General features: G+C 49.7%; 8 protein-coding genes across 8 annotated transcripts; 5 read left to right on the top strand and 3 right to left on the bottom strand.

Moving 5' to 3' along the window:
- Positions 1-215: 215 nt before the first annotated feature.
- Positions 216-1199, top strand: AO090701000399 (dihydrodipicolinate synthase family protein; the record flags this gene model as incomplete). Its single annotated transcript, XM_001823192.3, has 1 exon — positions 216-1199. The coding sequence occupies one exon, from the start codon at positions 216-218 to the stop codon at positions 1197-1199; it is 984 nt and encodes a 327-aa protein (XP_001823244.1).
- Positions 1200-2361: 1162 nt separating this feature from the next.
- AO090701000400 (uncharacterized protein) lies at positions 2362-3991 on the top strand (the record flags this gene model as incomplete). The annotated part of the gene is made up of 2 exons (XM_001823193.3): positions 2362-2533; positions 2586-3991. The coding sequence occupies 2 exons, from the start codon at positions 2362-2364 to the stop codon at positions 3989-3991; spliced, it is 1578 nt and encodes a 525-aa protein (XP_001823245.1).
- Positions 3992-5228: 1237 nt separating this feature from the next.
- AO090701000401 (basic helix-loop-helix domain-containing protein) lies at positions 5229-8231 on the top strand (the record flags this gene model as incomplete). Its single annotated transcript, XM_001823194.3, has 1 exon — positions 5229-8231. One exon carries the CDS (start codon positions 5229-5231, stop codon positions 8229-8231), a length of 3003 nt encoding a protein of 1000 aa, XP_001823246.1.
- A 1953-nt stretch (positions 8232-10184) lies between these two features.
- Positions 10185-12344, top strand: AO090701000402 (ferric reductase family protein; the record flags this gene model as incomplete). The annotated part of the gene is made up of 6 exons (XM_001823195.1): positions 10185-10803; positions 10860-10921; positions 10983-11168; positions 11293-11689; positions 11741-11902; positions 11953-12344. The coding sequence occupies 6 exons, from the start codon at positions 10185-10187 to the stop codon at positions 12342-12344; spliced, it is 1818 nt and encodes a 605-aa protein (XP_001823247.1).
- Positions 12345-12879: 535 nt separating this feature from the next.
- On the top strand, positions 12880-14143 carry AO090701000403 (D-mandelate dehydrogenase-like dehydrogenase; the record flags this gene model as incomplete). The annotated part of the gene is made up of 2 exons (XM_001823196.1): positions 12880-13195; positions 13410-14143. 2 exons carry the CDS (start codon positions 12880-12882, stop codon positions 14141-14143), a joined length of 1050 nt encoding a protein of 349 aa, XP_001823248.1.
- A 320-nt stretch (positions 14144-14463) lies between these two features.
- On the bottom strand, positions 14464-16719 carry AO090701000404 (uncharacterized protein; the record flags this gene model as incomplete). Its single annotated transcript, XM_023237337.1, has 4 exons — positions 14464-15634; positions 15680-16268; positions 16356-16371; positions 16405-16719. The coding sequence occupies 4 exons, from the start codon at positions 16717-16719 to the stop codon at positions 14464-14466; spliced, it is 2091 nt and encodes a 696-aa protein (XP_023092115.1).
- An 817-nt stretch (positions 16720-17536) lies between these two features.
- Positions 17537-18400, bottom strand: AO090701000405 (uncharacterized protein; the record flags this gene model as incomplete). The annotated part of the gene is made up of 2 exons (XM_001823198.3): positions 17537-18273; positions 18340-18400. 2 exons carry the CDS (start codon positions 18398-18400, stop codon positions 17537-17539), a joined length of 798 nt encoding a protein of 265 aa, XP_001823250.1.
- A 669-nt stretch (positions 18401-19069) lies between these two features.
- On the bottom strand, positions 19070-22620 carry AO090701000406 (putative potassium/sodium P-type ATPase; the record flags this gene model as incomplete). Its single annotated transcript, XM_023237336.1, has 5 exons — positions 19070-19873; positions 19964-21890; positions 21986-22080; positions 22166-22292; positions 22349-22620. The coding sequence occupies 5 exons, from the start codon at positions 22618-22620 to the stop codon at positions 19070-19072; spliced, it is 3225 nt and encodes a 1074-aa protein (XP_023092116.1).
- Positions 22621-23754: the final 1134 nt, after the last annotated feature.

The following is a 23754-nucleotide window of genomic DNA, read 5'->3' as shown; positions in this document are numbered from 1 at the left end:
AGCGGGCAAAATCTCGGTATTGCATCCCGAGCACGGAAACTTTTCCTTCATTCCCCGCTTTGCGATGAATATATAAGATCTCATTATCCTCAGATTAATATTAAGACAATTATTCAAATATCTCATTCATTGCTACGTTTACTACCTTTAACTTCTACTTTTATCATAAAATTATAGAACATATTTTTGACTTGGCGAGGAAAAACGAAAGAAAAATGGGCTCCCACGTCACCCCGCAACCCCACGTCCCCAAAGCCGGGGTATGGTGTCCCGCCATTACATTCTTCGACCACAGCACCGACACAATCGACTTCGACGCACAAAAGAAATACTACTCCTACCTCTCCAAGACCGGACTAGCGGGCCTAGTCATCCTCGGCACAAACTCCGAGGCCTTCCTCCTCACCCGCGAAGAGCGTGCCCAATGTATCGCTGCCGCTCGCGAAGCCGTCGGTCCCGATTTCCCGCTCATGGCCGGTGTGGGTGCCCACTCCACAAAGCAGGTGCTTGAGTTAGCGCATGATGCTGCGGGTGCGGGTGCGAATTACTTGCTTGTTCTCCCACCGGCGTATTTCGGAAAGGCGACGACGCCGGCCGTTGTGAAGAAATTCTTTGCGGATGTGGCGCGTCAGTCGCCGTTGCCGGTTGTTGTGTACAACTTCCCTGGGGTGTGTAATGGGGTTGATCTTGATTCGGAGACTATTACGGCTATTGTGCGCGAGTCTGCTGCCAGCCGGGGAGATGGAAAGAGTAATGTGGTGGGTGTGAAGTTGACTTGTGCTTCGGTGGGTAAGATTACGAGGTTGGCGGCCACACTTAAGCCGGAGGAGTTTGCTGTTTATGGCGGGCAGTGTGATTTCTTGATTGGAGGGCTTAGTGTTGGATCTGCTGGGTGCATTGGGGCGTTTGCCAATGTGTTCCCCAAAACTTCGGCCAAGATTTATGAGTTGTATAAGGCCGGGAAGGTGGCGGAGGCCTTGGACTTGCAGCAGAAGGCGGCGCTAGCGGAGAGTCCCTGCAAGAGTGGCATTGCGTCTACTAAATATGCTGCCGCAATTTACTCGGCGCCCTTGGCCGGAATTGAGGGGGCCGAGGAGAAGGCGAAGCCGAGGACGCCGTACGAGGAACCCGGAGAGGGTGCTAAGAAGACGGTGAGGGAGTTGATGGACTCGGTAGCCAAGCTTGAAGTTTGCATCTAGTAATCGGGTGGATATGCGCGAATTTAGGTGAACTCAAAAAGGAAGCTCGGGTTATCTCCACGAGGCTCTCCCAAATGTGTATAGTGTGCTGTTTTTGGTAGTTATATTGTGATAGACCCAGTGTGCTTCGTTCATCCAATGATTAGAAATCGGAGAGTCATGGTTTTGTGTGTGTGGAATGTTTCCCATGCTTTCAAAATGCCTCGTCTCCACGTGGGGGAAATTTCGCCGAAACGTCTCCGAGCGAACCCCATGGTTCTAGTGAGATGGTGGTAGCAACCATTTCTGTATAGGCTGGGCATCCGGTTTTAATTGCACATAGCTAGGCCAATGAGTAAACTGGTGTTTGGTGAAGGTGAGCCACAACTTGATATGGATCTGTATATGAGCACGCTAACCCTGGAACCAACGACCAATGCCCATGATTGTACTGAAACTAGCACTGCATTCGCCCACAACTGAATGTTTCTAGAAGAGGTAATTCATGGCCGCAGTTACTCCACTGAAGAAGAGCTGCTGTGGACCTAGGTATTTGTGGGGTGTGAAGAGGAAATCCCCCGATAAATCACCGGCAGTAAGGCCGTTACTTCGGCTCCCCGCCTCCAGCACGACACTTCTCCGGCCGGGGTAGCAGTGCGGGAGCGATCACTGTGAGCACAGGGTAGATGGCAGTTCTTCGAAAATGTCATACCTGAACAACAACATTGAATGCGACAATGGGGTTTAAAACGTCGAGAACGAGCAGATATCCGTCTAGGAACCCGGCCAGTCATAACTAAAAATATGATGTACCTTAAGGCATTATCCCCACACTAGTTCTTGAGTCAACGCCTTGGCGCTTTTAGGATAGTGGGAATTAATTTTCTCGTATGCATGACGTGGGTATGCCGCCCTGCTAACCAGCAATCGCAGTGGTCAGACCGTCTGACATCCACATATGGTTGAACTGAGTTCTCGGCTTCGTCCACTTGGAGCCTTGGAACCCCAAGGCCATGGAGCCTAGCCTTTCCATGAAGAGAATGCCATGCATGCATCGCCGTCAACGGGGGATTTTGACGAGGGGAATCGGATATAAATACCCCCGTCACGTTCCGTCGACAGAACGAATCCCAGAATTGCAATCCAGGTCGCTACCAATCGCTCGTGCAAGAGACCGGACGAGATGTATATCAAACCATTCATCCTTCCTGCCCTTGCGGCAGTTGCACAAGCTGCCAGCTATTCTGGAGACCTTCGGCCTCAAACTCACTTCTCTCCACCTTCCAATTTCATGAACGATCCAAACGGTCTCTTCTATGATAGCAAGAGGGGCGTGTATCACTTATACTATCAGTGTGAGTCTGTTCGTGTCACTCAAACCATGCACGTGTAATAACGTGTGAATAGATAATCCTACAGCGACAGTAGCTGGGAATCAGCACTGGGGTCATGCCACCAGCCCTGATCTATACCACTGGACGAATCAACCTATCGCCCTCGCTGGGGATAAGCCTGAGGAGTATATCTTTTCAGGCTCTGCTGTGGTGGACAGCAACAACACCTCAGGATTCTTTCCCGATCAGGACGATGGCGTCATAGCCATCTACACAGTAGATACCCCGACACTGGAAACACAGCACATTGCTTATTCTCGCGATGGTGGATACACTTTCACCAAGTATGAGAACAACCCGGTCATCGACATTGGCTCAAAGCAGTTCCGTGACCCGCAGGTGGTGTGGCATCCTGAAACTCAGCAATGGGTGATGACTATTGCCTATGCGCAGGACTTGGTCATTGGATTTTATACCTCGCCCAATCTCAAAGACTGGACACATGCGTCGAATTTCACCCAGGAAGGGCTGCCGGGCGACCAATTCGAATGCCCCAACTTGGTCAAGCTTTCGGTGGATCGCGCTGTGTCTGAGGAGACGAGCAAGTTCGTGCTTTTCATTTCCGTGAACCCTGGCGCTCCTCTTGGAGGTTCGGGAACATTTTATGTGGTCGGCGATTTCAACGGCACCCATTTCACCTCTGAAGTTGTTCAGGAGACACTTTTTGATTTCTCTAAGGACAACTATGCGGCTCAGTGGTATTCTGGTATTCCTGAGAACGAGCCTCCTGTCTCCATTGGGTGGGCTAGCAACTGGGATTACACCGAAGAAGTCCCCACTGGCCCGCTTGAAGGCTGGAGGAGCGCCATGACTTTACCTAGAGCGCACACCCTAACCAAGGTCAACGGAGTCTGGACTGTGACTCACAGCCCGTTTGAGGGCCTTTCTGCTCTTAAGGGCAGACAGCTTGTGAGCAAGAGTGTCCACTCTGGGGATGTGAAGGCGAACTTCTCTGGGGTCCCATCGAATGCAGTATATTTCGATGTGACACTGAAGGGCATCGATGTTGCCAAGCCTACCGGACGCGTAAACTTCAACTTTACCTCCTCTGTATCGGGTGAATTCCTCGACGGAGGGGTGTCTCTGGATGATAGTTCTTTCTGGATCAGCAGAGCTGGAACCCATCTTTTCACGATTGAAGATAATGGAAATTATACATCATCTTCTACAACAACTATCTCCTCCTTTGGCAACGGCACATTCAGCTTCTCGGGCGTTATTGACCGCTCTGTGTTTGAAGTCTTCCTTGGTCAGGACGGGATCCAAAGCGGAACCATGACTTTCTTCCCAAGCTCCCCACTCGATACCTTGGCTGTTTCCGCAGAGGATCTCGGTGATCGGGCTAGCGTTAGTGTTAAGGCTTGGGGCCTTCAGAGCGGCTGGAACTCAACAACAGCCAGTAAGAGGTTCCGCGCCTGAGTCGGCTGGCTCTTAAAGTGTCTCGTTCATGATGAATGATTGTAAAGTTATTGCATGGATGTATAGTTGAAGATTTAATGTTAGAATTGATTTCCCATCGATGGTCTCCAGTTTGAATTTTGTACACCATTAAGGTTAACAATACTTCGTACTCCGTGCTTTGGGTGGATATGCTCAATTGAGTGGCACTCTGCATTAGTTCTTGCGGTCCAGAGCCCCAAGCAGTACCAAAATAAACGGCATGATGTCAGGTCACGTGCCGGGAGAGGACTTCATTGGTGGCCTTAGGCGAAAGGTAAGATTACATGGTTCAACAATACAGCCACCTAGCTGGCAACAATACAGGTACCCAGCTCGGTAATACCGTGACCGCCTGTCGGTTTGCCGGAACAGCAGTGTCCCGCGATCATACGACGCTTAGCACCGAATCTTGGCCGAGGGCCAGTCGCCATCGCTGTCAGGCACCACTTTGTCCTTCTTCCAACCATGTGCAGAACGGTGACCAGGTGACTTTGCTCTGCGACGTGGTTTCCAATAATAAATCTATTATCACTCTATCCTTGTCTCTGCAGTGGCGAACACGCAGAGAAAAGAAACAACAAGAAACGAAGAAGGGAAGAAGAAGATCTTATCTGCTGGGGCAGCGTGTTTCTAACTGTGGCTCGTACCGTTCCATGTGAGAGGGTCTAAGCCGCGTACTCAACCACCCAACGCCGCCTCGATAAGATCTAGGGAAACAACTAATTTTCGGCTCGTTTTCTTTTCTGTTTGTCAAGACCCCAACGTGACTAACTAGTTCAATTTGTCTGTCATGACGGACAACTCCAACCTCTCAAGTTGATCACTCTTTTCACAACTTGACTCTCACATCAATTGCCACCTAATATAGCCTCTCTCTCCTTTTCGCTCCGTTAAAGGGGTCTCTCTATTATCGCCCCCCAATCATTCTCCACAGCTCAAATTTTAGCGCGTTCGGTTCTGGCTGATCATCAATCACCTTTCAACTCTAACCCGCCACTAGCCGGGTTTTGTTCCCTTTGCCTGAGGTATGCACACCCTAGGTTACACTACCTGGTACTTTTGTCCAGAGGAACCATTCACCCTTCTGCTCCCATCTTCGTTGTCAATATCCGATGGTTAATAGGAGCAAAGGCTTGTTTCGCGATAACACATTTACACCGCAAACGGACTCATAGCCATAGTGGCTTGATGGTCCAGACCCTGGCGGCTGGACACAATGGCTATGCCTGGCATGGGTAGCGATTTCCAGCTCTTCTCCCCCGCCCAGTCTTCGGACAGAAGAGAGTCGCAGACGGACTCCATGGTGTTCCCACAGTCATCCCCGGAGGATTCGGGTCAGGATTGGACACAATGGATGAGATGGGATGACCACTCCTTCCCAGAGACCACCAATGAAATTACCCAGTCGCCCTTCGATTTCCCATTCACCTCGCCCGGCACCTCTATCGGCAAGCAGAGCCTTGGTGCTGTTCAGAAGTCCGAGTTCTCCCCAGATATTTCACTCGATTGCGTGACGAATCTTCCGTTTGACTCCTTCCTAGGCCAGGATGGCGGTGGCGGGCTCCCCCCTCATCGAAGTTCAAATGCTGGCACAGATATGCAGTCTGCCCAGTCGACCACATCTGGATCGCCTATGTCTCTAGCAGGCGCTAAACGCAAGTCCGGTAGCGATGACGATGGATCAACTGTTAGCGGCTTAGCCCCACCCGGAAAGAAGATGCCTTCGAAGAAACGCGCCCACAATGTGATCGAAAAGCGATACCGAGCCAACCTGAATGAGAAAATCGCCGAGCTCAGAGATAGCGTCCCCAGTCTTCGGGCTTCGAGACATCTGGTCGATGAAGACGACGGGGAGGGTGTCACGCCAGCCAACAAGCTGAACAAGGCCTCTATCCTTTCCAAGGCAACTGAGTATATTCGACATCTGGAAATCCGTAATAAGCGACTTGAAGATGAAAACACTGCTCTTAAGAATAGACTACGGCAATTGGATAAGGCCGTCGATCAGAATGTAACATCTGCGGCCTCAGTTTCTTCACCGAGCAATTACACCGAGTCTGGAGCCAGCTCCTCACCTAGCGTCTTCTCAAACGCCGAGGATGTTCCCAGTGATCCCTCTCCGACCTCTCTTCACCCCCCAGAGGGTATGATCAAGGTGCCCGATGCCTTCAAGCGCATGCGGGCTGCGGCTCCGAGAGACGAGTCTTGGTCACAGTCTTACATCCAATACCCAAGCAGCGGTAATGCATCCCCTCAGCCGGGTAGCCGCAAACGCTCTCACTATCCTAATAAATACATGCTGGGCGCGCTTGCTGGTCTTATGGTTTTCGAGGGAATGAGTTCAGAAAAGAAGACAGAGTCGACAGCAAAAGGACTCTTGGCTATCCCAGTCAACTTTTTCAACAACCTGCAACTACCACCGGCCGGATATTGGGTTACGTGGGCCCGGAGCTTCTGGTATTCATGGCACGCTCGCGCTATTTCCCACTTTCTCATCCTTGCCACTCTCGTCGTCGGCAGTGCGTTTATTGTTTTCGTGTACCTTTTCAACTCCGGCGGGCCTGGGCTTCAGTACTCCTCTTCCAAATCAGCTTCGGCCACGCTGTCGTCCAGCAACTTCCGGCGTCAGGCTTGGCTGACTAGCATCCAGCGGGTTGGAGTACCCCGGCATACGTTTTTCCACGAGTGGTATGTTGTGACGTCGAGATGTTTTGAATACGTCTTGCGTTGTCTACTAGGATGGAAGCTCTACTCATGGGCCACAGGAATTACCGAAGAGGATGAAAAAGGTCGAGTGAAGACATGGGACATCGCGATCGATGCTCAACTAGCTGGAGGTGACGCAGAGGTTAGCAAAAGTCGTCTCGTTTTGACCATTTTCGCTGCTGGTACCCTTCCTCGAAGCCCAATGCGAATGATGCTTAAAGCTTTGCATGTTCGCATTTTGCTTTGGCGCGTGGGCGACCCAGGTTCTTGGACCTTTAACGTCTCCAACGACATTGCGCGTAGCCTGGCCCGGTACCAATGGGACCTTGCTCGGAAAATGAATTCGTCCCTGCCAGAGGACCACCCAGATGTCCTCCCAAGTCATCTGTCTGCCTTACTCGAGCTTGATAGTGAGGAGGTCATGATTGACAGTGTCATCCAGAGAGCCGCAAATCTCACCTGGAACCGTCCCACCCAAGAAGGGACGGATGGCGATGAGGCCTTACTTGACGTAGTGGAGGAGGATCCTGCCATTCAATCCTCGTTGGATGCGCTTGCTGCTTGGTGGTCTAGCCATCTGTTACAACGAGCCCTTCTGAGATACTTCGAGGCCAGTGCTGGCGGCCAAGACAGGAGGAAGAGCCGCGATGCTTTCAAATCCAAACTCAGAACAGCTCTCAATGTAGCGCCTCAGCCGTCGGCGGCGCATACGCGTGCTCTGGTTATGAAAGCTGTTTTCTTCGAACAAGATCGCGTTGCGAATATTAACATGGTTCTTGCAGCTCTGCCCAAGGACAAAGGAAACACCAAGAAAGCACAGGCTTCAAACTTCTTGGACTCTTCTCTCCCCGTATCTGTTCGTGATGAGATCAATATTGCCGTGCGTTGTGCAATGATTGCAGCCATCTTCACAGCACGGACCACCGGGGATACCTCTCTCCCGGCGTCCTTCACGATGCAGAAAGCCGTTTCCTGGTTTAACCAGCTACCTTTGGACCCCGTTGAGCTGACGCTCCTTGGATTCGCCGCTACCTATCATCTTCTGCACGTTCTGGCCTCAGATACCGACTACATGAATTCATCCGATTCCTCAGTTCCCTCTTCTCCTGTTTCTAGACATCGATCCTTGTCTGACAATGAGTCCGACAGACCAGCACCATCCCACAACCCGAAATGCTCGCCTCTGATCCCCAATCTAAGTCGTGTGGCTTCAGAGCTATCGTACTGGGCGAAGAACGCGTATAACCCGGCTTTCTATGGATTTACTTCTCATCTCGTCGGAGTTGTTGACGCAGAGTGCAAAACCCTGTGCCATAGCGCGGGGGTCGATTTGATCGACTATTCTCGTATCCAAGAGGAGCGCAGTAAGGCTATACGGAATAAGGACGAGAAGAAGAAGAAGAAGCCACGCAAAAAGTCAAATGAGGATTCGCGACAAACCAGGTGGGCGATCTCTAATAGCAAACCAGCCCAATGCCCCAGCCCGGAAAGTTCGCGTGAGGTTGAGGCTTGAAAATACGGGGTCTACCCTCGTCTGCATGCATTACGGTTGATGTCGCTGTCTAAGGCTTGGTTTATCTCATGACTTGTTACTTAAGGGACACTCGGTATTTCGCGATGCGCGGCTTCTGGTATTAGGGTGTATTTTGTGAGTGATGGAAAACGGGTGTCGGGATATATACAACAACTATCGGTCCATGGCGTTTTTCGGTTGATCTCCGGCCTGTTTTATGTATCTTCCCTCCGGCGTCACAAAAAGCCGAATTAGACTAAAGCAGTCCCTCTCCTATTTGGTTGTTTGCCTGTGTATAATGCCTAATAACATGTACTGTGTACAAGTCACCATTCGACTCTCTCGATTTCTTCTTTTCGCTCGCGTCGACTCGGTCCCGTTCGTGGACGCTCTCATCAGGGAATTGATGTATTTTTAACTTTGCTAGGGATCGACGATGTTCCCGGATCGAGTTTGAACTACGCCGCATGCGGCCTGTGTGGCTGAAAGTTTAAGCCACGCGGCGATCAGGGCAAGTTAAGCTTCTGTACCTGCCACCTTGTATAAGGCTGACGCAAGCTGCTCTGCAGTCTGTATCGATCATGTGGTTGTGATCCTGTTTGGGCTAAATGACATCTCAGTGACGTTCAAGTTTACCACGTAAACACAGCTTGGGCAACGTTTACCGGCATGTCGTCAGTGCAGCAACCGTGCCATATTATCTTCCAGGACAGGAACAAGGATATGAGCTGCACCGTGCTTGCTGTCTTGACTGACGGCGGGGCACATGGGACCTCGAACGCTTCTATCATGAAAGGACTCGTGACAGCCACTTCGTCATCTTGAAAGCCGAATAAAACCCGCGCCCCTTGGGAACTCCCATGGTTACCTCAGGGACTTGCGCAACAGACGAAAGTCTAAAAGTACAAAACATCATAACGTTACAATAATATATGGAGCCCTTTTGATTTCAAAGATACACATACTTGCCGTAACAATAGCCGCTTCTACCTTTACGCAATCTTCACCTGGCGTCCGGTTCATGACGTTGATCTCCCATTTGTAGGAAGGCTCTAGTCACATCATTCTGGCCGTGAGTCAATAGAAGCCTAAGGTTTTTCTGTGCCTACACTGCCTAGATAATACCAATTTCAGTTAACTGAACCTTGATCACCAGTTTAAATCTCATGGCAGGCACTGCCACGTGCCGGGAATGAAGGGGTGGTTTCCTCATGACAAATCCATGTCAGCAACTGTCCTACGTCATCGTCCTAGATCTCAGGCTCTACGAAATAAAAGCTTGCTTAGAAGATGTGTGGTAGCTCTTGCAGAATAGATCGCCGAAGCCTCGGGTGGTTGCGGATGGTGGGTTGAGATCCTCAGCTTTCTGTATATCCGTTTGCGGCGCCGTGGTTTCATCCGCCCAGTTAACTGCAGACCCACCTCGTGCACCCGACCAACCGACAAGGTATTGACTATATTTGTTGAACTAATTTTCAAAGATTTAGTCTATGTCGTCAGTCTGTTGATTTGCTGAAGGTACAGGCGGGGAAGCAACAGCACCCCTCTCCGGTCCGGACCACTGGACAAACTCTTCATTCCGGAACCCCGTTCCCCACATTCTTGGTTGTAATGACCTTCTCAGGAGCACTGTTCTCGATTTCTAGCCGACTTGCTAGAATGCGGGTGTCTAACCTGTCACAGTGCGGTCCATGGATGACTTAGGCTAACGGCAAGATGGATGACGGCATCGTTAAATATATGCCGTGCACAAGACCCGTGTGTTAGGGCAGCGCAAACCTATTGTTCTCGTGCCTGTGCATTTATCTTGCTGTAGACAGCCATAATAATCCTCTTGGTACATGTCCAGCTTGAAGGGAGGCGTCAACGCTGACTCGAGGTGGTTGTGCGGCTTAAGCAGTCCTCTTTGATTCCCATACTCAAGTTTCAACTTGAATCCAGCAATTCTAAGACATGGGAGTAGATCAGATAGGACCGGGGAAGCAACACACCCGATATGACCACCCTCCTATGAACCCTGCTCTGGCCACGCCTCTGTATGTCCTTGGAGGCTTTTTTGTTGTCTCATTCCTCAGCCGCTCTATCATAAGGCTACGACACCATCGACGTCTGCGTGAGATCCTTCGAGAAGATAAACAGGAAAGGTTCGCTCGAAACGGTGCTCTTTCAGCGTTTTTCAACAAGCATGTCTTCTACGCACCGTTATGGTCGCTTCGACACAGTCGCGAGTTTCGCCTCCTGGGCCGGATCCACATGGGGATAATCCCACTACGGCTGGAGGCTGTTCTACTGCTTGCCTACTTCGTGCTGAACATCATCTTCTTCTTTGTGCTTGCCAACTGGTGGTCGGGTTATGAGGAGACCATGTACCAAATCAAATATGCCGCTGGTCATCTTTGTGTGATGAATCTGCCCGCCCTTGTTCTCACCGCTGCTCGTAACAACCCCCTTATCCCAATGCTAGGGTTGCAGTTTGACACATTCAACCTGATGCATCGATGGATTGGGCGTCTCATCATCGGCGAGGCCGTAGTTCATATGGCCTGTGTGGTAGCCAGTGAGGCCAAAGAAAGTGAGTAAGCTCTGCCGTCTGGCTTGAGTTAATGAAGATGACTAACCGGTATGTAGTGAGCATGTCAAAGGTGACCCATCTTCTCTGGAACACACCCTTCTTCATAGAAGGATTTGTTGTAAGTCTCTGCCTGGAACTCATGTTGTCGCATATGATTTAACGGGTCGGGATAACGTTAGGCTCTGATTGCCTTCATGGTGATACTGTTTCAGTCCACATCCCCTATTAGACATGCCTTTTACGAGTTCTTCCTTCATCTGCATATTCTACTTGCCATAACATCATTTGTGGGACTCTGGTATCACCTTCGTGGATTGGCTCTTCAACGTGTTCTGCTGGTCACACTCATTCTTTGGGGTCTTGATGTAAGTCTTGACCACCTCCTTCCTCCACCTGCACCGCGATTCTACCCACTCTGTGTCTTCCTGCTCCTTGGTTTCCGTGGTAGTTTCAGGCTTAGTTGAAGTCCAGGCTAACATTCCTTGACAGAGAATTGGGCGCTTGGGGAGTATTATATGGCGCAATTTTGGGAAACAACGTACAATGGCTACTGTGGAGCTTCTTCCTGGCGATGTAGCTCGCGTTGATGTAGCCCTGGCGCGGTCATGGACATTCAAACCCGGGCAATACATGTATCTCTACATGCCTTCGCTTGGGCTTTGGACGTCGCATCCCTTCTCCGTGGCATGGACAGACGACAGAACAAATTTGACAGAAAAGCGCGGATCCAATGATTCACTCAGCATCTTGTTGGGAGGCCCGAAGCGTGAAGTCATGTCCTTCCTGATTAAGCGACGGGACGGATTTACGAATAAGCTTCTTGAGAAGGTTAACAAGTCGATGGAGGGAAAGTTCACCGCGTCCGCTCTAGTAGAAGGTCCTTTCGGTATGTAGCGGATACGCTATGATTAGTGGGCTATGCTGATTGTCTGTCTAGGCGGTCTCCATTCTCTATCCTCTTACGGGACAGTCCTTCTGATCGCAGGCGGTATTGGGGTCACGCATCCAATGTCTTACTTACATGAGATTATGAGTGGATTTTCGCAGAAGTCGACGGCTGTTCGGAAGGTCAGCCTGATCTGGGTTATCCGCAGTATCGGTGAGTATGCGCGGCACAGATCAAAGCAGCCTCCACTGACGTTCTTTTAGACCATCTGGAATGGATCCAGCCGTGGATGACATCTCTCTTGAACCATCCAGCGCTTCAAGTACCGAACGAACAAAAAAGCCATACCTACTTTCAGTTCCCAGAACTATCGCTCTCTATCCAAATATACTTAACGGTAAGTGAAAGCACAGACGAGTACTCACTCGACGAGAGCCCTTGGACCAATTCCGCGCCGCCAAGCGTGCCAATCAGTATGGTCTTTGGCAAGCCATCCTTCGACCAAATCCTAGAGAGCGAGAAGACACAACAAGTAGGAGCGATGGCAGTCAGCGTGTGCGGACCAGGCGGGATGGGCGATGACGTCCGCAAATGCGTTCGGGATAATCAGGGGACGCAAACTATAGATTTATACGAGGCGTCGTTTTGCTGGTAGATTTATATATTCCCTTTCTTTTGCTTTCTCACTTAGCTTATCATTATCTATACTACTGATATATCTTGGTCCTAGCTCTAGCTTACGCTCTAGACTGAATAGAAATTGGCTGATACCCGCTGGTATCCGTGCACTGCATAGTTGGTGCTGACTTGGGCAATTTCAAAACCCCTTATTGAACTTCGTAGGGCAATTACGCCCGTGTCCACCGTTGATCTGCAGGATGTTCAACTAATCAATCTGTGACAAGGCATCCAGTTTCCCCTCACAGCAAGTATCGCCCCATATGGGGAAAAGCAGCTCCCAGCAGCAGCGGTGACGGCAATACGACTCGGATTTCCGCAGGGTCGGCAATCGGTTTTTGACCGACGGCAATTGCCACACCGGAAGTATAAGTATAGCAACAAGAGGAAAGAAAACGCGAATACACCCTCAATTGCTTTATTAAAAGAGAAACAACGAGATAAAATAAACACCACAAATCCCCAAACCCAAAAATCTCCTAAAAAAAAATAATCCAAGAAAACCCCCCAAAATGGCCCCCCAATTCCGCATTCTCCACATCGGCGACAACATCAAATACAACCACGATGTCTACGCCCGCTTCAGCTCCGAATTCGAAATCATCCAGCCCAGCGCCGAAGAGCGTGAACGGGAAGAGTTCATGCGGGCCCTGAAAGAGCGTCGCTGGGGGGACTTCCATGCCATCTTCCGGCCCTTCTGGAACACGGGCGGCGAGATGGGGCGCTGGGATCGAGAGTTGATTCCGCTTTTGCCTAAGAGCGTGAAGATCATGGCGTCGGCGGGGGCCGGATATGATTGGGCGGATGTGGATGTGTTTGCTGAGCATGGTATGTCTTCTTTCGTTTATTACTTGGTCGGCTTTTTTACTTGCCTTTTCCGGGGATGGTTGTACCCCGGTTAAGGCCGAGGAATGTACTGTACTGTACTCTGTATTGTGGGGTAAAAGGACGGTTAGTGTGGGGAAAACAGAAAAACAGAAAGACAGACAGACAGACAGACAGACAGAAATGACAACTAGCTAATAATGAACAAAATTCACAGGAATAATCTACTGCAACGGCGCCGCCGCAAGTTCGGAATCCGTCGCCGACATGACCATCTTCCTAATCCTGTCCGTCTTCCGCAACCTGGTCTGGTCCCACCAAGCCGCCCACTCGGCCAATCCCCAAGCCTTCGCCGACGCCCACAAAAACTCGCCCCTCACGGCGCGCAACCCACGCAACCACGTCCTGGGCATCATCGGCCTAGGCCAAATCGGGTACATGATCGCCCAGAAGGCGCACGCCGCCTTCGGCATGAAGATCGCCTACCACGATCTCTTCCGGAAGAGTCCCGAGCAGGAGTCTCGGGTCGGCGCGACGTACTACAAGGATTTGGAGTCGTTGCTGGCTGACGCGGATTGCGTGGTTGTAGCGACGCCGTTTGCTGGGAAGACGTTGCTGACGTTGGAGCGGTTTCGGCAGTTTAAGAAGGGAGCGAGGTTTATTAATATTGCGCGCGGGTCGTTGGTGGATGAGGAGGCGTTGGTGCAGGTGCTTGATGAGGGTCATTTGGTCGCTGCTGGGCTGGATGTTCATGCCAATGAGCCGTATGTGCATCCGCGGTTGGTGAAGCATCCCAGGGTTATGGCGATGTCGCATAACGCGGGTGGGACGGTCGATACTCATATTGGGTTTGAGAGGTTGGCGATGGAGAATATTGAGGGCTTTTTGTTGAAGGGGAAGGCTTTGACGCCGGTTAATGCCCATTTGTTGAAGAGTAAGAGTTCTTTGTAGGTTTAGTTTCTTTGGAGGGTGAGATACCATTGTTATGTGGGTTTTATTTATAGTGATTAGCAAAATTGGATAGAAATGAATTGTTATCATTTGTGTTGACGGAGCACTAGGAGAATAAGCGATGGACTATGCATTATTAGTGTGTCGCTGATGTGATGGATAATTAATCTATTTTTTAGCAATACAGCTACACTTTAATCAGTATTTATCAGGAAACTGTTGTTTGGCAAATGCCTATAGTTCCATACCTGTCGTTTATCGCAACAGCTAGGAATGGTATTGGATGTAATGATGTCTATTGGGCAACGAGATATAGATCTCTAAGACTCTGATCCAAAGAGCTTGAGAATGCCCTGTTGCGACATTCTAGCTAGCCATGCCATTGGTGTTTGACGGGTTGTTTCACGAATAGCGCCGTTGCGCAGCAGCAATTCGACGATATCCCCGTGCCCTTCCTTCGTGGCAATCGACAATGGTGTCTCGCCATGCAGATTCTTCGCATTGATATCAGCACCGTGTAAAATCAGCACTTCGACAATGTTCTTTCTTGTAGGGCATGATATATGCCCGTTCAGCGTCTCAATAATGGCAAGCATCAGTGGTGTTAGACCTTGTTCATTCCTTGCCTCGATATCGGCATTCTTCTTGAGCAGCATCCTAATAATAGTTCGGTTTGCAATGTTCAGAGCATGCATCAATGGTGTTCGATGTTTATTATCTCTAGCCTCAATGTTAGGGTTCTTCCTGAGTATCACCTTGATAGTAGCTGTGTCTTGAGTCATGATAGCCTGGATCAATGGCGATTGACCTTCCCTGTTTCGTGCCTCGATGTCAGGATTCTTGCTAAGTATGACATTGATAATAGCTATATGTCGAGTCCAAATCGCATGCATTAATGGTGTTTGGCCTTTGTCATCCTTCGCTTCAATGTCAGGGTTTTCGTTTAGTATCATCTTGATAGTAGTTGTATCCTGAGTTTTAATAGCATGCATTAATGGTGTCCGAGCATTCTTATCACTTGCGTTGATATCGGCTCCATAATCAAGTAACATCTTTACAATAGATACTTTATCAGCAAGGATAGCATGGACTAGTGGTGTCCAACCCTTGTGGTCCTTTGCGTCAACACCGGCACCCTTATCCAGTAGCAGCCTGACTGTAGCAGTATGTCCGTTCCGAGACGCCAGGGATAAGGGCGCCTCAACCAACCCGCTATCGACCTCTATGGTAGCGCCTTTCCTAAGTAGAATTCTGACATAATTCTCGAGGCCATTCTCAGCAGCCCACGATAGTGGCGTCCGGCCATTCGAAACCGCATTCAAGGCTGCTCCAAGATTGCTCTGCGTAAGCAACAACCATAGATAAACCTCTACCCTTGGGCTACCCCACTCGATGGTCTGCGTCTGTATAGGATTTGGGTAGATATGGGGCGGCTCAAGGTTGTTGTATTCTTCGTCGCCTCTTGGGCTTTTAACCCGTGTGATGCGACCACTTGGAACACACATCCTTGTCATACGACATTGGTGTGTGTGATACCTTCCGAGATCAACAAGTCGAAAGTCGTCACAGTAAACTCTCTTGAATCGCTCCAATTCGAATGTCAAAGAGGTGTCCTGCACAAAGATGGCGACCGACGTAGACATCCCATCCAATTTCTTGCATTGTAAAACAGCCAGCCCCAGTCCGATGCGCTCTAAACCGACGAAGCAAACGTCGACATGAATCCCCCCGCCGCTTATAATCAAAGGGCTGCCGAATGTATCAAATGTCTCACACGGGACAATATCGTGCGAGTCGATAAAGGCAGCCGGAGAGGTAGCAAGCAGACCATTGCGAGTATCCGAAGACTTCCAAGCAAATAGACTATGGTCTTCGGAGATCTTTAAGATCTCTTCCTGGAGCCTAATAAACGCCGCCTCTCTTTCCCCATAGATCAGCGGCATATTGACGCCAAATAGCCCCATTAAACAATACGCAAGGTCCTCGACTCTGGTTGTCTGTCTTTCCGCTGCCCATGACATTCTCTGTGCGGTGCTGAACGTATCAAGATTTCTCTCGCCTGCAAGGATGCTTTCAGGTATACGAGTACATTGGGATACCCTCCTTCTGAGGCTCATCTTATCACCTAACACCCTCCAGCTCCCGTCGAAAAATATCACATTCCTCGGAGCAATTAGCTCCTGGAGGGTCCATCCTCTGGTAAACCACCTACTGTCTTCGAATGTGGTCTGTCGTACGTCAGATAGATATGCATAGCATACCTTGGCCTCCTGGTACCAGAGGAACATAGAGTTTATTGCCTCTGATAACTCTGTGCTGCTTGTTTTATCAATGCAGCAAGTGTCTATCCACACGTAGTCATACCCGGAACTGTAGGCTATCGCGCAGCATTGTTCAATCTTCATATAGCCCGTCCAGGACTTTACGAGGGGGTCATTGATATTTTGCAGAGTAACCTCGTCTGGACCCCAAGTATGGGAAAGGATTGCATATGGCAGATTGTGGAGTTGTTCGTCCGTGAATAGTTCAATTTCGAAGTGGCCCACTTCAGACTTCGTGGTCTTGAGGAGACGCATGATTCGGATCGATCAGGATGGTTTCTTACTACTCTAAAGTAATGGCCCGGTGGTGGAGATGCGTTGCAGGATGCAGATGTTGAGTTTGTATCCCCTAGCACTTCTCCTTATACTCGTAGGTGCTACGGAAAGGGTGTCATCTACACGGATTCTGACCAATAGGTATAGCGAAGCTTCAAGAGGAGAAGAATTTGTCCGTCAGTGGAATGACGCCTTGGTGGAAGAGTTGAAAGACGAGATGGTGAGAGCGCAAAAGGAAAGCAAGTGCTGTGTGTGGCTGTGTTTACACGCTAACTTCGTATTCTGGTCATTGGTTGGGCTGAAAGCTGTATTGCACCTGACACGTCAACCCTCGAAGCCTCTTCAACCATCCTGCCGATCATTCGCAAGAGCCGCCTTGTAGATCGGTATAGAAATAGTCGTCTCGGGTTATATTATAGGGTGGGGACATGAAAGTGGAAAACTGATGAGATCGGTAATGTGGATAATTTCTATACCCTTTCTTTACCCGCTGTTGCCTAGTCAGCCTTGTGCAATACTTCCAATACACAGGAATGTGTCAACCGTAAGAAACACTTCGTTTACTTAACCCGAACTCAATCAATAGTAGTAGTATAAATGGAGAATCAGGGTCCATCCTTGGCAAGCCACGCTGCACGCATTCCGGAGATTCGTCCCACGACCCACCATATCATTATCACCATACAACCGTACTGTGTCAATTCCGTATTGACTCAGAGCTGGAGCAAGCACAGAAATGTACTGAGCATAACGTAATACCTGACGTCTATCCAGTATCCTAGATCCAAGAATCTACCTAAGCAACACCCCCCTCCTCCAGCACCCATCTAACCAACTCCGCCAACCTCTCACTAACCGCCGACGACCTCGGAATATCATGTCCACCCCCATGATCAAAACACTGCCTCACACTCCCCTCGCAAACCCCCGACAACTGCACGCCGGCCACAAACCTCGGATCCTTTCTCCCATAAACATGCACCGTCGGAACCCCAATCTTCACCTTCCCAATCCCACACCTCTCAATCTCCCTCCGAACACTCTCCTCATCCACCACTTCCCCAGCATCACCACCCCCACCCCACCTCTCCGCCCCCTTCGCCAGAATCGCAGCCGAATCGGCCTGAATGGATAATTTCTTCCGTGACTCTGTATCCCGGGATCTCATTTCTGGAGTGATGGTATACCCCAGTTCTTCGAGGAGGGGGAGCGGTGCACCGCCGCAGATGAAGATGGCTGCTTTGAAAGGTGGAGGGGTGAGGGGCGATTCATGGGCGTGAAGGAGGAGGGTTAGGGCTGCTAGGGAGCAGCCTTGGGAGAAGCCGAGGACGGCGTCGTAGGGACCGTTTTTGGCGATGTGGTTGAGGAGCCAGGTTCGGGCGTTTTGATGGGAGGTCGGGGAGTCGTCGGGCCAGAAGGTGTAGTAGGGGGGTTCGTAGAAGAGGTCGATTCCTGAGGCGGGGGTGGTGGGGTAGGGGGCGTCGATGAAGTCGAAGGTTATGGGGAGGTCGTTGAGGCGGGAGCGGAAGGAGGCTGGTCTTCTCAGTTAGCTTTTCGTGTTCTTCTTGGGAGGTTGTTTTAGGTGGTTGGACTACAGACTGGTTTGAGATTTGAAGATTTGGGCGCTGGTGCCCCGGCCGTGGAGGCAGAGGATGCGCATTTTGGGTGGATTGGTGGTGTTTGATGGGTTGAGAGGAATTGAGAAGAGGGAAACACAAGAACGGTGAGGGGTGAGATTGGGTCTGTTTCTCGTGTCAGCCCTCATGCAGGATTGACCCCACTAGAGCTGCAGGAGACCGTGAACTGAGGTCGTATACGTAACGTATACCCTGAACATGCTCAGACTGATGAGATAGTTTTAGCAAATGGGAGGAAACTCCGATCGCTGTCATACGTTGTTCCATGGTCTCTTGAGATCAATCTACATTATTTGTCTAGGACTTCTGTTATGCTTTGTACCTATAAAGCTTTCTCGTATGATCGTCGTGATCGGTGGCCTAAGGTTCTGGGCCCCATTAGCGCCCGATTTCCACGCGGTAATCGGACGCCGAGGCAATTAAGTTATGGCAGGACAGCAAGTTTTCCATTCTGATCGCACAAACAGAAACGTGCGGATAGCAATGAGCGACTGTACTAGGGTCGGGCATAATTCAAACGACACGACGAAAGCGAGGAAACCAAAAGGATAGAACGTTTGAAAGAAAATATAGGCGTGTTGAACACCTAAAGAGACCAAAGATATGGAAACAAATGATCTGCAGATTGCCTATGGTTGAACATAAGGCAGCCTGCACCTAAACTCTCGTCCCCTGTAGGAGATTCTTCCACATTACTTCATTTCCACACTGGCATCCACACTAGCGTTGGCAGTCAGAGTCAGGACCGGTGACACAAGACCGGCCCTTGTCTCGGCATCTTCCAGAGTCAAAGTGGCATTCTTCCCACTGCCGATACCGAAGGCTCGCTTCATTGCCTTCCAGATCTCCACCATCGTGAGGTAGACCACGACACACCCGAATACAACGCCCCATTCCCAGTCGATTGCCTGGTGCTTGAAAACAATCCGGTTTACTGCTGGCAAGTAGATCACTGGAAAAGCGATCACGAACCCAGCGACCACTGCCCAGAATAAAAACCGGTTGCGCCAGATGGAATGGAAAACAGACAGCTTGCCGGGATATCGGCCGGGATCTAGGTTGAATAATGATCGCGAAAAGTGCTTCACCTCCCAGGCCGTGACCAGAAGTAAAAAGGTCAAAGTTGCATATGTTGTCGCTCGCGCCCGGAAGACAATTCTACAACTTTCATTCCATGCTTCGTTACAATCGTGCCCCATCGAAGAGGTGCCATTACCTTTTCCATAAATAACACACACAAAGGCCACAAGACACAACGAGCCCATGCACGTTCCGTAGATCATTTTGTCAGTGATAAGTTCCCAGGTGAACACCCCCACCTTCAGATCATGCGGGGGGCGATACATTATATCGGGCTGAGCCTCTTCAAGCCCGAGTCCTATCGCGAGAAACGACGAGGTGACTAGGTTGGCCCACAGGATCTCAAGGGGAGAGAGAGGGAATATCGAGTTTCCCTCTGCATCTTTGAATGCCAGAGCGATGAGTAGTAGAACGACCTGCGCGATATTTGAGATAAGTAGGTGCATCAGGAACTGTGACAGCGGTTAGAGAAGTCATAGAAGCTGATCGAGAACAGTATCGTGTACCTTTTGGATATTATCAAAAAGCCTTCTTCCCTCTTCCACTGCTTTTACAATGGATGAGAAGTTGTCATCGGTCAAAACCATGTCGGCAGCTTCCTTAGCCACGTCGCTTCCGTTTTTACCCATTGCTATCCCCACGTCGGCACGCTTTAAAGCAGGAGAATCATTGACTCCATCACCGGTCATGACGCAGAACGCATTGCGCCGATGCATTGCCTCCACCATTCGGACCTTTGTAGTTGGACTGCATCGCGCGATGACGAGCGGTAACTGCTCGATAGCATCTATGTCAATGTCGGAAAGTCGGTCGAAATCCTCCGCTGCCATCACCAACCTGCTGGATTTAGCACCCATAACGGGGTCCAATATACCAACTTCCGATGCAATAGCTGTCGCTGTCCGTATATGGTCACCGGTCAACATGTGTACAGCGATGCCTGCCATTTGGCATCTCCGCACCGCTGCTGCAGTCTCAACCCGAGGAGGATCATATAGTCCCACGAGCCCACCAAAACTTAAATTTGATTCAGCTGTGGTACGCGAGGATACCTCAGACTCATTATTAATAGGGACCTTTTTGTAAGCAACACAAAGAACGCGAAGCCCCTCCCCAGCCATTCTGTCTGCAGTGTCTTGGATCGAAGACTTCTCTATCTCGCTGCTATTCAATCTAGGGATAACTGCCTCGGGAGCCCCTTTCGTATATACCTCGTTCATGCTCGTTTCAAGACTACGGTAAATTACCGTCATCCGCTTGATTGAAGAGTCAAATGGGTACTCGGTGTGAAGTTGTAAATTACTGTCTTGCAGTATATTTGGTTTGCCGAGGCCAAATCGCATTGCGAGGACGTGAAGGGCAATTTCAGTAGGCTCCCCGACTGCGGTCCACCTGACTTGCGCGCCATGTTCAGGATCCTTTTCCGATGGCATTGACTGTTGTTCCTTTTGTACAGTCGAAAGGTTACAGAGTGAAATGGCATTCAAAAAGGTAGTTAGTGCTATGTTACCCTGCACTGCGTCCGGCTTCCAGTCAACTTCGTCAATCTGAACGGACCCGCTCGTCGGGTCAATCGGGTCGGTTGTTTGGCTGACTGTGAGCGTCCCAGCGAGAGGGATCCAAGCAGTTCTTGCAATCATTTTGCCTTGTGTGAGGGTGCCAGTTTTGTCGGAGCATATATTAGTGACCCCACCAACAGCCTCAAGGCATTGTAGCTTGCGCACAATAACATTTCCCTTAGCCATTGCCTTTGTACCCACTGCGACGGTTATGGTAAGCACTGCAATCAAGGACTCAGGTACGACCGCCACTGCGACACAAATCCCGTAGATTAACACTTCCCCTTGAACATCGAACTTATTAACGGCGAAGACAATGAGAGCCAGAAGAACCGCAAGGCCAAAAAGGAGAAGGGCAAATTTGCTCAGTTTCACCTGTAATGGCGTCCCGACGAGCCCTAGAATGTTTTTGGTCGTAGACTTTACATTCTGGAACGCCCGAACGAACGGGTTAGCACTGCCTTGATCTCTTTTGTCTTGAAGTAGCTGAGCTATTTTTCCGACTTCTGTCATCATCCCCGTAGCAGTAACGACACCTGTAGCTCGACCCTGCGTGGTGCTGCAGCCGGAATATGCCATGTTTGTTCTGTCACCAAGCGGTATATCACGCGAGGTCAACGTGATATGTGGCGTTTTGGTCACGGGCAAGGATTCCCCAGTCAGCAATGCCTCGTCCACTGAGATATTCATACCATCAAGTAGTCTCATATCTGCAGGAACGATATCACCCACCGCTAGTTGCACGATATCGCCAACTACCAGTGACTCGGCTTTTGCAGAGGAAACCCTGCCATCGCGCAGAACCTTGCAGACTGGTGCAGATAGCCTTTGCAGAGACATGATTGTCTTTTCTGCGCGGTAGTCTTGTACGAATCTAGATAAGGAAATATTAGCTTGAGCAATCCGCGACTTGCAATTTGCAATATCAAAAGTAATATCTACAAGAGCGTAGAAAAGAGAGAAGCATACCCGACAACAATATTAAGGAGGATGACTGCGGTTATTACTCCTCCTTCAATGTAGTCATCGATACCAAAGGATATTGCCATGGTGATCAAAAGCACCTATACTACGTGGTTAGACGAACGAATAATGTGCATCCTACATTGCACACGCAGAAGATAATAGGTATGTGGGCGGGCATCATACTAATGTCAAACTGTTGGAAACTTGCCTCAGCAATATTTTCCATACGGATAAACCCTCCATTTCTCGGACCCTGTTAGGTCCATCTCGCTGTAGGCGAGTTGCCGAGTCGGCACTGGAAAGGCCATGGCTTGTGCCTTGTCAATATGTTGCTTGACATTCCTTGTAGCCCTATAGAAAGCTTACCGAACATCAACATCAAGAATGACAGCCAAGTGCTCTGGGTCGATAGTGTGAGCATATTGTAACGAACTACGAAAATCCTGTTGGCGAGTGGAGGTGTTGGACGCGGATTCGAATGAAGTCGGACTGTGCTCCGGTGTCCCGTGTTCAGTCTCGAGATCCGATTTTACATCGCTGGGATGATTATTTAGGTGCGACTTAGATTCCTTCGGATAAGGACATATAGGAGGCTCCGTCGATTCTTCGACATCGGGTGGAGACGTTTCAATGCCCATTCAAAAGAGTAGATGAAAAGAATGGAGAGTGTATGTCCTAGATCTCACTGGAAATGCCAGACTAGGATGGGATGAATAGGAGCGGAAGTGGCTGAAGAGGAAAGAGGAACGATCAAAGTGAATAACGATCCAATCCAGACAGATTCCAGGGATATCGAGAGAGCCACTTATACTCCAGCTCTAGCCGCGGGAGAGGCAAGGTACGAGGCGAAGGGCAGTGAGGGGTTGCCATTGCGCTCCTGACATATTATTGGGAACCAGACGTTAGTATCTTGGCCGACTTCATTGATCGTTGCGAATCGCCGACGCAGCTCGACAATGGAGCCTTGGGATCGGAAGCGCTAAGGGCTTGGAGGGTGGTCTGGGCATGATGAGATTGGAGGACAACTCATCCGGGGAATCTTGGGACGGATGGGATCGTGCGTGATGATTCGTCGCGGGTGTTGAGAGCGAATCCCAGACTGAGTGGTGACGCGAGCAAAGGTCCCTTGGCCACGTGAGCGGGTGTCACTTGCGAGGGTCTGGAATTATTATACCTTTGCCTTTTATAGCAAAAATAAGTAAATGTGGCTTCCTCGCTCCATCACCACTGCCCGGCAACGTGGCTGAGCTGTCGATCTTTCCTGAGATTCCACTGCCAATCTCCGACGGGTTGAATCGCGTCTTTGTTTCTGTTTCTCGGTCGGATGTGTCTAAATTTCCTTGATAGAACTACAGCCACTTGGATACAGGCTATAATATTCCCTGGTCGGGAATTATCTTTTGCTTCATGATTAGAGTTGCATTCGGGTGGGTTTTTGATAAGCTAACCCGGACCCGACCCAAAATCCGCTGGATTTAGGTCTCTCTGACCTGCGGTCCACTGTGCCTAGATTTTAGCCTTTAGGGGTTGTAGTGCCTAGATTTAGGGGCCACTATTTCTAAAATTAATTATAGATTTATATCTCCAGGCTAGCGGCACAATGTACTATGTATGTGATACAGAGCCAGTTCACAGTAACCTTTGTTATTTTTAAGAATGCAGACTTTATAGATAAATATATAAACTACACAAATTCCCTAATATTCATACTGATTTCCTATGTACAAATACAGAAATATTAGATACTCAGGATTGTAACAGGAATTCTGAAC

Source organism: Aspergillus oryzae, chromosome 5 (genome assembly GCF_000184455.2).
Source record: "Aspergillus oryzae RIB40 DNA, chromosome 5".
Taxonomy (NCBI): Eukaryota; Fungi; Ascomycota; class Eurotiomycetes; order Eurotiales; family Aspergillaceae; genus Aspergillus; species Aspergillus oryzae.
Note: the sequence above shows the minus strand (reverse complement) of the source record. Positions and strands in the feature narration are given on the sequence as shown.